This window comes from Notothenia coriiceps, unplaced genomic scaffold (assembly GCF_000735185.1).
Source record: "Notothenia coriiceps isolate Sejong01 unplaced genomic scaffold, NC01 NC01_scaffold00031009, whole genome shotgun sequence".
NCBI classification, from domain to species: Eukaryota; Metazoa; Chordata; class Actinopteri; order Perciformes; family Nototheniidae; genus Notothenia; species Notothenia coriiceps.
The window spans coordinates 51,823-70,800 of record NW_011363710.1 but is presented as its reverse complement, the minus strand read 5'-3'; the positions used below and the strand labels follow the sequence as shown (position 1 = coordinate 70,800).

Genomic DNA, 18,978 nt, shown 5'->3' with positions numbered 1-18,978 from the left:
GTGTGCCTTGGCAGTCTTTTTTCTCATTTTGTCTCTCATAGTTGAGGTATACCTCGGATGAAAATTACAGGCCTCTCTCATCTTTTTAAGTGGGAAAACTTGCACAATTGGTGGCTGACTAAATACTTTTTTGCCCCACTGTATATATACAGTGCAATAATTCTTTCATGCTAAATGAAGCTCTGTTGCTTGGATATCACTAGATCCTGTTACAGCACAAGTACATAACGATTGATGTGTACATTAGCATAATTACTAGCTAGCTGCTAACTGCCACCTCGTTAATATCAAATCCATCATAATAACAAATCATTACCATGCTGTCATGAACGTGCGGTGCTGTTACGTGTACGCAAATTGACGTGCTTGATGTGAACGAGCATTTTGGTTAAAGTTGCGCATGCACTATGAGCGCACATTCGGGTACTTCTCAGGCATGCCGGGTAATCTGTGGCGTTTCGCTCTCTCAAAAGTTTGGCCATTTTATTATCATCCGCCAATGAGCAACTCTCATAGGAATGAATGAAGCCCTGCATCCCACGCTGTATCCAGTTCTTATTATACATCCATGGCCCTGCCCAGCAGAAGAGCCTTCCAGATTGATCTGCTGTGTCAAGTTAATGTATTCGCACCGTCAGACTTTATAGTGAGTTGTTAAGAGAGGCAAGTCCACCGAGACTAATTACTCTCAAGATGCGTATTGATTATTAGATGTTGTCTTTGAAGGAAAAGTTGAACAGGCAACCGAAGTAAATGAGAGGATGCAAAGGTCAAACATAGAGTAAGCATTAAAGGATAAATACACTAGAAATTATAATTGGGCTTCCTTTCGGCACCATTGATCTGTGAGACTTGAGATCACCGAGAGACACTTATTTGAAGGAATTAGCCATTCATGAAAAATTGATTTAACAGCAACATTATTTTTCCCGAACAATTTGAATTCTGTGCTCTTATACAAATTACCACTATTATTGACAGTCGATGACAGCGTTTAGTCTTTTTGACGGTTTTCCCTGACTTCATTTGTCAAAAAATACAATTTCTATCATGGGCCAATTTCTCAGCACTGCAAAAAGAGAACACAACACAAGCTGGCATCATCAATGTGTTCAGTAGTGATATACAAGCAAAAATGTTGGATTGTAAGTGTATTATAGACAATTATCTTTGTATAAACATGTCAGTGTCAGTGTGCTCTTGAGCAAGTATACATACTATTCTTACTAAAGAACTAATCCAAAATAAGAAATCATTGGGAGGGGTCAGGACCTTTGAATGAGGCCTAATGAATCCAATCAGCAGGGATTCTACTACTGAAGTTGTATTATCAGCCAGAACTAACACTACTCCCCGTGTTTTATTTCCCCTACAGCGGCCTACTTGAACACAGGCATCATCCTGATGAATCAGGGTCGTCTGGATGAGTCCAAGCGCACCTTCCTGACCTGCGCTGACATCCCAGATGAGAACCTGAAGGACCCGCACGCCCACAAGAGCTCCGTCACCAGCTGCTTATACAACCTGGGCAAGCTGCTCCATGAGCAGGGACACCAGGAGGTACAGCCGTAACTGCAGAAAATATCTAATTTCGCTTTAAGAAATGTGTTCGTATTTTAAAACTTTTCAGACTTGGTACTTAGACTTTGCTAAAGTTACTCTTCTTTCTTTAATGGCTTTAATGACAGTCCCTTCAATGTCCTGTTGTTAATAATCTTTATCATTTATATTTTAGCCCCTGAAATTACACTGAACAAAAATATAAACGCAACACTTTTGTTTTTGCTCCCATTTTTCATGAGACGAACTCAAAGATCTAAAACATTTTCTACAAACACAAAATAACCATTTCTCTCAGAATATTGTTCACAAAATCCTGAAAAATCTGTGATAGTGAGCACTTTCGCTTTGCCAGATAATCCCAAATCCACCTCACAGGTTGTCGGCATATCCAAGGATGCTGATAGACAGCATGATTATTGCACAGGTGTGCCTTAGGCTGGCAACAATAAAAGGCCACTCTGAAACGTGCAGTTTTAAACCCTAAAACAGTTTTAAACCCTAAAACATTTTTTAATGTGTCAGTGGGTGACATGTTAGGGTTAGGGTTAGGGTTAAACCTGACTGGTTAAACCCTAAAACATGTTTTAATGTGTCAGTGGGTGACATGTTAGGGTTAGGGTTAAACCTGACTGGTTTTCGGACCCCCCCAGATCCCCCCCAATAAAGCAAAACTGAACGTTTCAGAGTGGCCCTTTATTGTGGCCAGCCTAAGGCACACCTGTGAGGTGGGATGGATTATCTCGGCAAAGGAGAAGTGCTCACTATCACAGATTTTTTTAGATTTGTGAACAATATTTGAGATAAATGGTTATTTTGTGTATATAGAAAATGTTTTAGATCTTTGAGTTCATCTCATGAAAAATGGGAGCAAAAACAAAAGTGTTGCGTTTATATTTTTGTTCAGTGTATCTTAACTTCCTGTAAGTTAATGCACAAATCCACCTTGGCTAACATTTATAGAACATCTGCAAACACATTTTCTTTAGCAAACACCCCCAAAAGTTCCCATAGGAGTTCAACAAGCTTTTCTTTACGTGCAGCACATGCTGGAAAATATGAACCATAGTGAATTAAGATAAGATGCAGGCCGAGGAGCTTACTGTATAGGAAGCTGAGAAAATGCTCAGTTTTATACACATGTTGCAGAAATGCTAGTGTCATAGGGGACTCAGTGTTTTGAGCAGATAATCCTCGGGCTGTTTCTTACAAATGTGCTCTCTTTCACGCCCCTAAAGACCGTGCTGCACATTTATATTGTACATAAGCACTGACTGCTGATTCAATCAGGACTGAAGCAATGGTACTGCAGATTCAATAAGTACTTTTATAAATGGTTGGCACGACTGAGGAAAAAGAGCACTTCCTCCCAACCTCTCACCGCAACATTTGCTTCAGCAATAAAGTAGTTCCAGCTTCTTCTTCCATTCAAATTGAGAGGGACTCTGAGGTGAATCGCTGGACCTACACTCTATACATACCATAGTCAATATGTGACACCGCTCTAGTCGACTTAACAGCCGTGACACTGAGGATAGACCCTGGCGGCCCCCAATTCCACGCTGTGTATTCACTGTGTCGGGGCCCCGGTTGCAGGGGAGGAATGACAACTTACCAGAGCCAGTTTCTCTGACGGGGTCTCTCCGCTCTCTAATGCAAACATCCCCCACCACCTTCTTTATTTCTGTTTGTTTCATTCACAGGAGGCCCTCACAGTGTTTAAGGAAGCAATACAGAAAATGCCAAGACAATTTGCACCACAGAGCCTCTACAACATGATGGGTAAGAGCTGCTTTTGTTTCAGAAGCACAAACATTAAAGCTGTTTTTTTAAGACCAGGAAAAATGACGGACAGTGGAAATGATGGGAATGAGAGTTCATATTTTGGAGCATTTGGCAGCTATACAATATGCATCTCCTTTGCTGAGAGGACCTGTTTGTCTGTCAGCAGGCTTACTTAGTTGAAGGGCGCACGATCGGCCCCGGAAGAACCCATTCAATGTTTTGAGCTGATCAAAATCACAGAGCAGATAAAAAAATGATGTTTTACTTTCATTACCTTCCAAGATAAATGAAAGTTTTGCTGCATTTGATTGGTGTTGGAATAACTATAAAAAATAGTCTGGAGAAACAACACGCTCAATTTGGAACAACCTCTCAGACACGGACATCATGTTGCTGTCTTAACAGGCCAATAAATACAAAATGACTGCTGTTGTAAAGCTTACGAGTATACACAAATGTGACCTACCTCCCAACAAGCATGTGAATGCACAATTGTAGGTCTGCATTCTCTGAGTTCAATTGTATTTTTTATTAGATTTTGTGTTAATCCCAGTCCAATAAAACTAATATTTTTTTTTAGACAGGGAGTGTCTTAACAAAATTACCGTAAACCAACTAAAAAGCATGAGTGGATTACTAATTGCAAGTAAGACCCATTACCTGTCTGACTCTTGCAGCTAGAATGTGTAATAGCCCATGGCTCACTAACACCCAATGCAGAGCAGACTTGAGAATTTACACCAAAATTACAGTTTAAAATAATTTGGATACATTTAAATGTTCCTAAGACCTATTAGAATGGTTTGTCGTTTGTGATTGTAGATTTCTTTGTCCATGATTGATCAAAAATGCTCAAGAGCAGAATACAAGAAGTAAAGCATTTGCGCTGTGAGAAGTCAGAAGACATCAACCTCCAGTTCATATTTGCAGTTGTGAATCTTAAAGGCTTACTGTAAGCCCTTGCTTATTAGATATAAAGATGAAATGAGGTTAAGCTCAATCTATCTCTCTGCTGCCTTGTGTTAAGGTTAAGCCAGGATAAGAGGCTGCAAAAAGTTTTATGCAGTGCTTGAATAAAGCAGATTTTTAAAGAAATTGTGAAATCTGTGTAAGAGAGACATCAAGTTATATCATTGATTTCCTTGTTTGAGAAATCTATCTTGAATAAATCATGTTGAACATTGTTTTCAGACAGTAGTTAGCTTTACAATATCATGTTAAACTGAGTTAATTTGCTTCTCATTGCAATCCAGCTTGTTATATTACAGCTGTTGAGCAGCTGCTTTCAGCCTCATTATAGCTGCTTTTTACTTTTTTCTCGCTGTCTCCCTCCTGCTTCCTTTCTCTCTTACACACACACAGCTACTTAAACACACACATACACACTCAAAACCTGGGCTGTGGGTTTTTCAGACTAGTGCCACTGGTTCATATGTGTTGGCAAAATAGAATTTGACAGAGCTACCGAGATTATGTCAAAATGTTGATGAAAGCTGCAGTCACCGTTAAGCAGCAGCTCTGCGTCTGTAATGAAGGCGCTGAGCCAGAGATCTGTGATTTCTGCAGCTTAGCGTTGTACCCCTCGCTGAACTGATATGCACATTTGGCACACCTGCTCCTGCGTATCTGCAGTTTTTGCTCTCCGTGCTGCTCTCATGCTGTTTGTCAGACGCCAAGGAGCAGCCGCTTTCATCAGAGGCGGACCTGGGTGGTAATCTGCACCCTGCCGGCCTCGCTCCAGCTCTCTCTGCGGGCCTGAGGAATGTTCCCTTCCGAGGAGCTGATTTTCAGCTGCTTGGATTCGATGTCACTTCTAATTGCACGTTGACGTTTGCGCTAATCTCCCACAGACGTCTGCTGCAAGTATTTTAGCCACGTTTAAACACATCAGCTAATGAAGCGGTCATGTCAAAACAGTCCTGAACAAACTGATTTTTTTTTAAAATACCATGGATTGGTGGTAAATATGTGAAATCCAGATAATCCTGTACATGTATTCAACTGAAGATATTCAGTGTTTAAATATTATATTTCAGATTGAAATGACAAACGAAAATGACGAGCTGGATATGGGATGTAAATATTCATATTATTACTATTTACTTTTCTTAATAAAGAGATTACAGACAAGTACAGGGATAAGGCGATAAAGATTTTAAACGACAAGAGAAAAAGGTGGGGAAAAAGTAAAGAATACGCCATGTGCTTTAACTGGTACAGTATGTAGGTAGAAAACAAAAAATAAGGGTATGATGTGTGTTTATTGTGTCTGATCGGGATAATGTGTTCCTTTTATGCTTAAAGAAAGAGAATAAGATGATAAATAATTCAATTAATACAGAAAAACTTACGTAATAAAATCATAGGGGGATCAACGATGACCGTTATATTTTATATTTCGTATCCTCTCATCCATTATTTTGCTCTTTCTGATGTAATCTGTTGACAAGGACATTTTGGGATTATGTAGCAACACTAATATGGATTTCCCGCTCTCCTAATCTGAAACATAAGGCTGTACTGATGCATATCATTTTAAAAATATATTCTCATGTATTGCTTTACATCTCAAGAGGGGGTTTTAAAGCCTGGAGGTTTCCTTTTTTTCACAATAAGAGGAAATCATATCTTAAATATGATGTCTTTTACATGCCTGTGTTAGGAGGTTTTTTCAGCAAAAGGAGAAAGTGTGTTTTGAAACCATTCAAAGTTTTGATTAGGCGCGTGACACCTGTTGCTTATCACCGTTTCCTTTCAGGGAAGTGATTAGTCCTAATCCTTTTAGAGTTAAAGCTTAGGTCTGCTCTAACCTAAACAACCCTGACCACTCGTGACATTTAAATAACTGGGATACATTCAATATCTTGCGAAGAATATGTCGTAATGTTGATTTTAACTGTGTTGTGTCCAATAACTAGACTATGTTGTCAAATTCGTAGAATAATACACATGTTATTGGACGGCTATGAAAGAGAGGGTATTGTTTGTTCAGGTGTGAGCAGTCAGAGGGTCAGATCCTGCGTTGGGGGAGGTATCGGATGATGTTGGACACATCAGGGAGAGGAAGGGAGGGAGTGTGATATAAACTAAGTAATATACTAGTTTGTAAAGCACACTGAACCCTGCTTTTAATTGTTCTAAATGAATGAATTTACCGGTTGTGTATGAAATTGTTGCTGTTGTGAAAGACACCAACAGCAGATCATAAATTGTTTCCGCAGCATGATTGTTGTCTCGAAAACAAAGGGTTACTTCAGAGTTTTCTTGGCTCAGTGAGGGGTGTGAGGCCGGGTTTCGTGCCCATCCGGATTGAGGTCCGGTCTCACTGCTGCTCTGTCAGGGAAACTCATTATTGTATTATTGTTGTATTATTGTTGTATTCTTTTAAGTGTCGGACCCCAGGAAAAGTAGCTTTTGTCAAGAGCGAAAGCTAATGGGGATCCTAAATAAACATAAACATAAACTCTCAGCTGAATCAATCAATCAATCAATGTTTATTTATATAGCCCAATATCACAAATGTTACATTTGTCTCAGTGGACTTCACAGTTTGTACAGAATATCAGTATGACAATACGACACCCTCTGTCCTTAGACCCTCACATCGTACAAGGAAAAACTTCCAGAGAAAACCCACAGTTTAAAGGGAAAAATGGGAGAAACCTCAGGGAGAGCAACAGAGGAGGGATCCCTCTCCCAGGACGGACAGACGTGCAATAGATGCCGTGTGTAAATTGAAAAGATAATACATTTGCAATATAGGCAGTCCAAATGTTTGGAAATGCATGTGTGTATAATAGGAAGATGAATCCACGAGTATATCCATCCAGGACTTATGATCCAGGACCACAGCCACGGCTCAAGATCCAGGACTNCATTGCCAACAAAGGGTATATTACAAAGTATTGAGATGAACTTTTGTTATAGACCAAATACTTATTTCCACTATAATTTGCAAATAAAGTCTTTCAAAAATTTTGAAAGACTTTATTTGCAAATTATAGTGGAAATAAGTATTTGGTCTATAACAAAAGTTCATCTCAATACTTTGTAATATACCCTTTGTTGGCAATGACAGAGGTCAAACGTTTCCAGTAAGTCTTCACAAGGTTTTCACACACTGTTGCTGGTATTTTGGCCCATTCCTCCATGCAGATCTCCTCTAGAGCAGTGATGTTTTGGGGCTGTCGCTGGGCAACACGGACTTTCAACTCCCTCCAAAGATTTTCTATGGGGTTGAGATCTGGAGACTGGCGAGGCCACTCCAGGTCCTTGAAATGCTTCTTACGAAGCCACTCCTTCGTTGCCCGGGTGGTGTGTTTGGGATCATTGTCATGCTGAAAGACCCAGCCACGTTTCATCTTCAATGCCCTTGCTGATGGAAGGAGGATGTCACTCAAAATCTCACGATACATGGCCCCATTCATTCTTTCCTTTACACGGATCAGTCGTCCTGGTCCCTTTGCAGAAAAACAGCCCCAAAGCATGATGTTTCCACCCCCATGTTTCACAGTAGGTATGGCGTTCTTTGGATCGAACTCGGCATTCTTTCTCCTCCAAACACGTCTCGTTGAGTTTTTACCAAAAAGTTATATTTTGGTTTCATCTGACCATATGACATTCTCCCAATCCTCTTCTGGATCATCTAAATGCTCTCTAGCAAACTTCAGACGGGCCTGGACATGTACTGGCTTAAGCAGGGGGACACGTCTGGCACTGCAGGATTTGAGTCCCTGGCGGCATAGTGTGTTACTGATGGTAGCCTTTGTTACTTTGGTCCCAGCTCTCTGCAGGTCATTGACTAGGTCCCCCCGTGTGGTTCTGGGATTTTTGCTCACCGTTCTTGTGATCATTTTGACCCCACGGGNCCAAACCAAAACATCCCGACAGGAATAACATCTGAGCTCAGGTTTCGTGCTGAGTCTTGACAGCTACTCAAAATAAACATAGAACTTGAAAACACTACTCAATAACCTGCGCACCAGATGAGTGAAATTGCGAGAGTTGGGTATACGCATGTCCCAGTCTCTGCAAGATGACAAAGTCGGCACCGCCGTATTACGTATACGCCTGGGATCTATAGACTCGACGCGTTGCCTGTGATGCATTTTACACCATCAGGGTGAGATCTTGCGTGGACTCTCCCAGATCCGAGGAGATTATCAGTGGCTTGTATGCCTTCACCATTTTCAATAAGGCCACCAGTCAATCTTCACACGTCAAGCTCGCGCGTACCTATCCTGCAAGATTCAGTCCCCAGCCCTGGTGCAGGTACTACAATTTTGTTCTGTGTCCTGACAGCTCTTGCTACCTTACCTAGTGGAGTTTGAGTGTGACGGTTGAGGTTGGCTACCAGGTTACATGCTTTTATACAGATACCGAGTTCAAACAGGTGCCATAATTACACTTATCAGTGGAGGACACGAGGAGGACTCGTAAAGAAGAAGTTACAGGACTGTGAGAGCCAGACATCTTGTTTCTTTGGTAGCATGACCAAATACTTTATTTTCACCCATATTTGCAACAGAAATTCTTTAAAATCAGACAATGTGATTTGCTTTTTTTTCCTCATTTTGTCTCTCATAGTAGAAGTATACCTAGGATGAAAAATTACAGGCCTCTCTCATCTTTTAGTGGGAGAACTTGCAACAATTGGTGGCTGACTAAAGCTATTTTTGCTATGCAGTGCAATAAGCTTCTTAGTGCATAGAGGAAGCTACTAACGTCTGGTAATAGTGTAACTTTATTAATAACACATTAAGTTACCTGCGGTCCACTACCTTTTAATCATACAGCCTATGTAAGTATAATAATGAATTACAGCAAACATGTGCAATATATCCATTATTACAGCTCCGTGGGATGGCAGTAAGACGATATGGGTCCGTTCTTATTGTGCATCCATGGGTAAAGATAAACGCAACTCACATTGGTTTCTCATACAGCATCTCTGTAAACTACGTGTAATATTGTATTCACTGAATTTCACTCTCTGCCTCTAACGGCTCGTTGTAGCTCCAGCCCCCACCCTCCCTGTGAGCACAGTGTGCCCTGATTGGTGGGACCATGCTGAACACGTAACATGAACGTGCCGGGCGGCGCGGTCCCGTGGGTTAGGTGTGCGTTCATAATGCAGAGGGAAATACAGTAACTCTCAGAATAACGTTATTAGCACATTTTTACAACTTGAGGAACGAATGTTTTTAATAAGGGCTATACAAGTGTTCATACTGGGTAGTTTATTTAGTTTAAAAAAAATTATCCAACGATTTACAGACCACTCTTTCCCAATGTTAGTCAATGGGAAAAAGTGTTTCCGGGCCTGGCAACCAAACGGAAGTGTAGTATCGCCGTTTGGCCACCACGAATATTTTTATCTGAGTCCAGCGCACTTCCTGGGGGCTTGGCCGTGGGTCTCAATATTTAATCAAGTTAAAAGAAGGTGGGTAAGAACCAAACAGTCTATTTATCCAATCACAAATGCTCTCTTTTTCCTCTTCTTTGAAATATGTTATCTTACAGGGACCCTATTATGCTTTTGGGGGTTTTCCCTCTCATGTAGTGTGTTATATAGGTTTGTGTGTAAAGGCTAACATCCCAAAGATCCCTCCAGAGGGAGTTTCTCTCCCACACATTCATCACCTGCCTGAAACCCCCCCATTGGACTCCTTTGTTTACTTCTGTGACATAGTAACATCACTACGTAACACTCACTCTTCTATTGGCTAGCTCTCCAACATACTATATTGTACGTGATAAGGGGCAGGACATCTCTAAGCGGTTGACCAATCACAACAGAGCCAGCCAGCTAACCAATCAGAGCCAACTGGGCTCTGGTTTCAGACAGAGGGTGAAAAGAGGTGCTGCAGCAGAGGCAGTATGAGAAAAATAAAGAGCTTTTTGAACATTAAAGCATGGAAACATGTCCCAGTAGAGGCACAAAATAGAATTATGAACCTCAACATAAGTATATTAGGGTAATTTGAATCTGAAATCAAAGTAGAACCAATAATAAAAAACAACAGATGTTTCCAACACAATAAGCCTTGTAAACTGAAATACTGTATGCAAAACATGACAGAAATCAAAAGCACTTTATCAGAAATCAGCATAACCTGCATAAAATGCTAATGTTTGCACTTGTAAGCTCCCAATTACGCGGTGAGTAATGGTTCCTTCTTGGAAAACGTTTTTAATTGTCACATTCTAATTATGCCTTCAACATGTCTGCTGCTAGAGGTAATTCATTAAACTGCTTTAACAGATAATTGCACACTGCATGCAAATGTTCTAGTCTAATCGTGACCTTGATTAGGTCGATAATTAATCCGGGGGAAGAAAGGAATAGGCATTTAAGATTCTCTGTTTATCTGACATTAACTGATGCCTAGAACAATGGGGAGCTAATTTATTGCATGATCAGGTAAGATTGGGAGAGATTTGTATTAATCACACTGCCAGAAGATGATAGTGGATGGAAGAATCTAGAAGAAGCAGGGAATTAATTGTCGATTAATTCCCTAGAGAGAGACAGGCTGAAACGGAGGGAATAAGAAGATGTAGTGGAAAAGATAAAATAGAACAAGAGAGTCTGGCTTGAATTCATAATACATGACAGATCATGCAGTTGCCTGATCTGTCGACACAGCTTTGAAAGCCAATCGGGCAGCTGTGCCGATTGTTGGATCTGGTCGTATACCCACTGCCCTTTGACACCTTTCCCTCTCACTTCACATAACGACCGGCTGCGTTCACTGTTGCCTGGACACAGCGCAGCCACAATCACAGGAGCTGGAGATTGTCAATAAAAAAGAAGAGCTGCACTTACAAGCCAGAGTTGGCCGGCTTCCAATGGCCAGCTTATAATAGTGGAGCGCCTCTGAGAACTTGTTGCTCTCCTGTAGCAGCAAACCGCTGAAAGAGACAAAGGGGAAGATGTGTGAGCTTTAAAGGGCCCAAAAGAGGAGATGTGAGACTCCTCAGGCAGAAAAAAACAACATTTATTTATTGAAGGCTCTATTGCTTTCATAGCATGTATTACTTCATAAAAAAGGAAAGAAAAAATATACATTTAGGTGTTTATTTTACTTCACTTATACTTAGTTCTGTAGATTTATCCTTAATGTACCAACAGTTAGCATTAGATAAGGCCTCATTTGCACTGCTAATATAATATCCGTAGTGTAATTTCCATATTTCATTGTAAAAACATGGCAAACATTTTTATTATTTACAGGTTGAATTTTTGCTCAGTTATGACCCTTATATGTCAGCAAAATGTACAATAATTTTGAACCTAGATTTGTTAATGTTTTCACATTTGCTCATATTTAATACGATATTGTGTCATTTGGTTGATTAACTATGCAATTTAAAAACTTGTAATACAACAAAATATTACCTCAATGGAAAAAATCAGCTAGGGAGTTTTATTGCATGTATCTGTTAGTTAAAGTTGTTACCCTCTTAACCTCAATGTCTCCTCTTAAAGTTAAATAGCCTCCGTTAGGATTAGAGAAGACCACAAGCAGCTGATAAAAGTGAAGGGGAAGATTTAGATCTAGGAAACCACAGACATCTGAGCACACATGGATGTTTTGTGTTTCGCCCCTCAGGCTAAAACAGCATCATTTATAATGCTGTCAGCCAGACGGCCCTCTGGGGAAAACTTCACAGGACGGCACTTCCTCTGAGACGACAGCCTTTATCAATGGACACACACATGTAAACGGAGAACTCGTCCATTTGTTCACACACACTCATAAGTCAATGACACAGCGTGGAGTGGAGACGCACTCAAAGGAAAATCTTGTATACATGTACGAAAACATATTATGAACATCCACCGGTACTCGAAGGCTATTAAACCTGAGCATATAGAAGAAGAAAAAAATATCAGGGCTGTACAGAACCTTTTTTTTTTTTACATTCATAGCTTCTATTCAGGTTTTCAAAAAATGTGAATGTCTGTAACAGCCGTAACCCAGTAATAACCATCATTAATAAATGATCAATTGAAACTTAAATAACAGTTATTAAACTGTTAACAAACAATTGAATGAAAATATATAATCTTTGCTTTTTACAACTAATATCACTTTTTTGGATAATGTTTTAAAGCGGTATACACACCATTTACATTAACAGTTTGTGTTTATATATATATGTTACAAACTTTAAGATTTACAATTCATTAGTTATCATTATCAAAAACTTACTATACAGTAGTATATTTGAAAATAATGCAAAATAACAAATCACATCATAACAAGCTTTACATTAGCTGTCAACATTTTCTAATTCAAGTTTAAATGAACAATTGATTCACAATTTACTGATGATGGTTAATATAATGTTAAGTATGAAAAAAAATGTGGGGATATTGGAAATGATAACATATATCTCTTTACCAATTTGGCACTTTTAATAATAATAAAATGCTCTTGACGCATTGTAATTGTTTGGATCATTCATTGTTTGGATTGAGAATTCAAAAGTCAGCTTTATGGACAATGCTTTGGTATAGCCCTTTAAGCTCCATAGTCCCACACAAACATATAATGGTATAAACTCACAGGTTGTACAGCATGTCGGCCATGTTGCTGCGGTAATAGAGGGCATTTCTGTACGCCTGCTCAGCCTCCTCCATCTCACCCTGGCTCTTCAGGACGTTTCCGAGGTTGCCCCATGCTGACAGGTTACAAAAGAAAAGGTTAATCATACAGAATAAAAAAAGAGCGTTTGTGACAACCTCCTTTGATACATTTTTCAGAATCTTTAAAAGCTCTTAGATTAAAACAGCAAGGAGGGACATTTCTGTGGCAAGTAATCCGTTTCTTTTGTTATTCTCAGCTCCGTACTGACACGTGTTCAGGGTTTTTTAACCTCTAAGGAGAAAGACATTATGGGTAAAGAGAGATGACGCACAGGGGGAGGTTTCTGCCAAGCACCAGTCATTCCTATTCCTGTGTATGAACAAAAGAAGACCACCACAGTGCTTTTGTAAAGAAAATGGCATTAGAGTTTGAATTGTGGCAACGTACAGGTGGAATGAGACAGCTATGAGCTTTTTAAAAAGCCTTTTATTTTAGTAAAATAACACATTCATTGTATGTAAGATAGTAGTTGATGGCCATAGCTATGTACATATGTACATAATATAATATAGTGCAATATAATATAATTTAATCACCATAATGTACCGACTATGGACTTCCAAATTGACATTTAAGTAAAGATATTACAACATTATAATAATCCATATCTGAATATATATATATATATATATATAAACATCTTTATTTAGAATGTACATACAAATGTATTTCTGAATTTTGTATCTTTTATTATAATTACGATTATTAGTATTTTCCTTTTGTATTTAACTCTTGCCTTTGCTATCTTGTATTTAGAAAAACACCAGATTTTCCCTACTGGGATCAATAAAGGTTTACTTGCATCCCTAAAGTTCCTATAAAGATCAAATCCAAGCTCTTGCTGCTTTTGTTGACCAGCGTTTAAAATGCTTTAGTAGGAAAATACTTTAAAAATATGCAGATTGCCTTTAAGCAAGTTATACAAATTATTTTTGTTAAAAATCAGAACATCTGAATTCCTGGAGTTATATTAAGTATAAACAAAGGCAGTTACGAAAAACAACCAAAAAGTACTTAATTCAACAGCGCTTTCAGAATGTATAAAGCATCTTTAGAAGGAAAGAGGTGCTTGGTGAAAAGTAAAGAAGTAAAAACAATCCGATGAGTGGGTCTGAGTTTGTGCTGGGTTCTGTTCAAATCTCATGTTAGCTGTAATGAATGTGAGTCGGGACATTGCTGCTGCTCTGTTCAGCGGACCGCCTGCCAAAACAAACAGCTGTCACGGCTCAGCTCCGCTCAGAATTTGAAAGGGAAATTAGCTAACACAACGTGTCCCTATTGCCTGGACCCTGCCCTGCTTCCCTGCTCAGCAACTCTCACAACTTTGCTTTGGACAGGAATGTGTGTGCGATGACCTTGAATGTGAAGGCTATTGAATATTTCATCTGCCGTTGCAAGTGCCAATCAGAGACGTGTGATGGTGCCCTCCCAACTAAGACAGGGCATCTGGTGTCATTAAACAGATTGCATAGGGGGCTATAAGAAGAAGTGTGATAAAGAGGTTCAACTCTGTTGTAGTCCTTGTAAAATCAAGTGTTTTTTAGGAATAAATGTAGCCTTTATTAGTACAACTTACACCAGTCTAGTTTTACTTCTGACGCATTGAACTTGTAAGCACTTGTATATTCTGTGGTAAGGCTGAATGACGAAGAGAAGACATTTTGAAGCAGCTTGACTTTGAATAATTCATTGCGGCAGCAGAGAGACAGCATCTAATTCAAATCCTTGCCTAAGAGCTTGTCTACTATCAAAAAAACAAATCATGATGGGGCAAATAAGTTTTCTTGTGGGAAATGTTATAGTAAAAATGTAGCACATGTCAGAGCAGTTTCACCTTTGTGTGGGTCGATTGCAATAAAAGAGCCTTACCTTTAGCAGGATTGACGTAAATCCCTGACTTGTAGAGCATCTCCTCATTCTGCCAGTCTTTGTTCCTCAAAACAGTTTTGACACTGAAGAGAAGGACGACGGTAGCGCTGCAGTACACCAACATCGTCCTGAAGGACCTACGTCGCAGACGCACATACAGAGACCTCATCCCCACTGCCACCAGCAAGCAGAAGCCCATGCTGGGGATGTACAGTACTCTCTCTGCTATCACAAACCCTACGTAGAAAAACAAGTTTGTGGCAGGGAGGAAAGGGATGGCCAACAGGCCTATAGAGAACACCACAACATTTTCCGAGGTGGGCAGTGGAGTCCTGCTCTCATAGTGCTTTTTGGTACCATTCTGTGTATTATTATTAATGTGAAAGTCTGTGTGGGAATTGTTTGTATGTTCATGATTGTTATATTGGTAACTGTGTCCATTACTGTTCCCATTTCTGCCATTGGTGTAATGATGCGCTTTGCCGTTCGTCTCCTTGCCCTTAACCGTCTGGTGCGTCCACAGGCTGAACCAGGCCAGGAAGAACAATCCAAGGTAGAAGGCTGCTGTGTATAAGTTCCTCCAATCAGCAAGGCGCCTGATCAAAGGCAAGGCGTCCATTGACCAATCAAAACTGAGCATGTCCGGGCAAAGGAGAAGCCAAAAGTTGGCGGCGGGCAGGTAGGAAAAGGTAAGCATCCGGGTGAGGAGCGATGGTGAGTCCGCTGCCGGGTTGTCGGAGTTGGAGAAGTTCGGAGGTTTGTTACCCATCCAGTAGAAGCGGCCGGCCAATAGGACGACTCCCCAGGCAGCCAGCAAAAACACATTCAGCAGCAGGTCGACGTTCTTTCTCTGAAGGACAAAAAAATAGAGAAACAATGATCAAACCCTCGCTCCAATGGGAAGGAAAGGAAGAACTCAAATGTACTGAACAAATAAGAACATGAAGCCAGAGTTAGTTTGCTGGCTGGTAGTAATACTTATTTTGGATAGATACATTTATTCTCACCTGGCTTGCGGATAAGAAATTAATAAAAAAACGCCCTATCTTACATAATTTTAACTCTCAAGACAACAAATATTACTATAGTTCAGCAGCATAAATTAACAATTAATGTTCAAGGAGAATTTTAAAAGTGATTTTTAAGTATACTAGGCACTGAGATTTTTTATTTTGGTTGCTCTGATCTTTCAGAAAACCTAAAAGGCAAGAACCATTTTGTTAATTGCCATATTTTTCTTTTTTGTTGTCGACTCTTTAAACCACTGTTTAAGCCAACCAAAAAGAAAAAAAGGCGTGCAAAAAGGATTAAATCCAGAGCATTCACACTGAGTCAATTCATCGATTGTTTATAAATGAAGGAGACCTTACACCATAACTTTCCATTCATGCACACATTTTCCATCTGGGGCCTCCATGGACATATCAAAACAAACACAACTCCATTTCTCATATTACAGACTCGATATTAAACACTTTTCCAAATGTTATGTGGGGACCCTTGTGAAATATTTATATTGTGTTTGGTTGTTTAATACTTTGCTGGCGAAGCTTTTAAAAATAACTGGACACATATCCCCTCAAACATGTTCCAACCTAGGACCAACTGACCTTTCTTTTGTGCTCATGTTAGAAATATAACTTTTAAAAATAAGAAGCTTTTTCCCAAAGTCAGCAGCTGATAATGCACAGCAAACTTCCACATCCTGCAGTATTAACAAGTATTTAGCCTGAAAAACACATAAATATCGGCACATAATTATCAAAGGGCTCAAAACATGATCAATACATGAACTATGCAGTGGTTCCATTAGTCACATCAACAGTCTGAGTCTAAATCAAAGAAAACAAATGTGAACAGTATGTTTTTAACAGTTGATTACCCTGAACTTTAAGTATAATTAAACTGAAAAACAAAACAAAACAACAATTATTTAAAAAAAAAAGTTATTATTATTATTAAATAATTATTTCGATTACGTTGTTTTCGTAATCGTTGCAAGCCATAATTGTATCGCGATTCAAATATGATTAATTGAGCAGCCCTATCATAGTCCTATATTTCTTCTCGGATTAATACACTTTCATTATTTACACTTACACCCAAGGCAACACAGGGCTAACCACATGTTAATTATATTCCAGTGGACGGGATCTTTCTTCATTTTCAAATACAAAGGGGCATGCACGTCTCATTTGTGATCATAATCTTGGTATTGATTTTTTAGACTGTGCTATGTCATTTACAGATTGTATCAGTGTCGAGAGGCTTCAGTAACCTCTGGGGACTTTTGACTGCTTTGTTGTCAGCGTAGGATCCCTGCTAATACAACGGCTGCAGCTCAACACTTACAATATTTGATGTGGTGCAATAGAGGGCTCAAAACAACAGCCTAAAAACACAATTCAATCAAACACAAACTCTTTATATGTTAAGTGTCTACAATGGAAGGTGAAAGAATGCTCATCTTCAAAAATGTTCCTTGTTTTTGTAGCTAAAGAAATGTACCAAACGCACGCGTGTGGCCAAACAACAACACAGTGGGGCTGAATATGAGCATACAATATTCATAGTATTTATTGAAAATATTTCACATAGCTAGCTACTTGTATAAGGTCAGATCTGTCAAGACCTTCGGTGGAGACCTGACAACAACCCGTAGCGTGATAAGCCACTGGGGAAGAATTGGTTTGGTCGCTTGGCAACCAAAGGTCATGGATTCAATCCACATCACCATTTAATTGATCATTAATTGCAGCCACTGTCAGGGTGTTACAGTCAGCTCCACAATACTTCTAACGAAATACAGGACACAGTAATGTACTTATATAGTAAGAATATATGGCAGGTAGGAATAATTAGAAAACATATTCAAATGCTTTTATGAAAACTCAATCAAGAGAATAAAAACAAGATGCTCTGTAGGATGCAACCTAATGGGTGAACTTTTTCAACCAGTCAGCCATAATGAATCTACTTAAGCTGGAAACCCACTGTGACAGCGGATGCTCGAACATAAAAACAAAAGACCACAGCTAGGCAATTGAACACAAAGCAATAGAGTGTATGCCAAACAATCATAATGATCCCACCGCTATTAAAAATAAAAACAGGAAAGGTACTACAGTTTGTCTCGATTGCTAACACACATTGCTCAGTTTCTCAGAACACTAAACACAATTCACAAAACCACACACTCAAAGTGCAAAACTCCTCATTTCTCCTGCTAAGTTAAGAGCTGCACTCAAAACTACATAAACACTTACCAAATGCAAACTTTTGCACTAAATACAACACACTTAATTCATAATACTGGATTGTTTGACCATCCAACCACATACTGCTGAGCATAATCTAAAGCACTTTAATCTTTTATGGGCTATGCTCTGTACATAGAGGTTTCTGCAGAGAAAGATTGCTTGAGTTTACAGAAATACAGTAAATGAAGAAATACAAATGAGTTGTTGAAAAAAATCACATTTTATTCTAAAATAACATTGTGTAAAATGCATCTCAGCACATATTTACTATGCTTCGGATCTCTCTAAGTGTGATGGCATTGTTTGCCAAAACCAAGTTTGTAACTGCTGCTTCCTGTGCCTCATTGAAAATCCTTAGCCCTCCACCTGCACCTCTTTTTTTCTCAGTCCTTCAGATAAACAACAAAGATCTAGTGGTTGGTCAGTGTCTGTGTTGCATAAAAGTAAGTTTACCACAGTACATTGTGCAGGATTTGTGTACAGTTATAGTGGCAACATGCCAACAATTCAATTACAGTAATGAAGTAAATACGTTTCACACAACAGATATAAGCACTGATATATCATGAATTATGCAGAGCTAAAAACTGGTAACTACCGGTAACCTGTTATCAAGTCTTAAGTGTCCGGATTACAGAGGCAACAGTAAATCGGCTTAGATTAGGCTGAACCCTCTGTCCAGCCTCTCTCATCGTCAAACCATGGTTGATAACGTGTGCAATGATTTGCAAAAAGTGCCATGTTGATTTGCAAATTGTGTGAAAACCTGGAAACGTGTTTAGAGTTTTGGAGATTTGAGCCAATGTTTTGCTCTTTGAGTGTCAGTTAAAATAATTGTGCTTTATGTA

General features: G+C 39.3%; 1 protein-coding gene across 1 annotated transcript in view; it reads right to left on the bottom strand.

Annotated features, from left to right (window-relative positions):
• tmtc2b (transmembrane O-mannosyltransferase targeting cadherins 2b) overlaps window positions 1-18,978 on the bottom strand; it is a gene marked incomplete at its 5' end in the record, with an annotated part of 64,903 nt that overhangs the window by 25,763 nt on the left and 20,162 nt on the right. Inside the window, 3 exons of the mRNA XM_010787657.1 lie at window positions 11,174-11,259; window positions 12,921-13,035; window positions 14,871-15,720. Of these exons, the coding sequence (XP_010785959.1) occupies window positions 11,174-11,259; window positions 12,921-13,035; window positions 14,871-15,720 (1,051 nt within the window). The remainder of the gene's footprint in view (window positions 1-11,173; window positions 11,260-12,920; window positions 13,036-14,870; window positions 15,721-18,978) is intronic.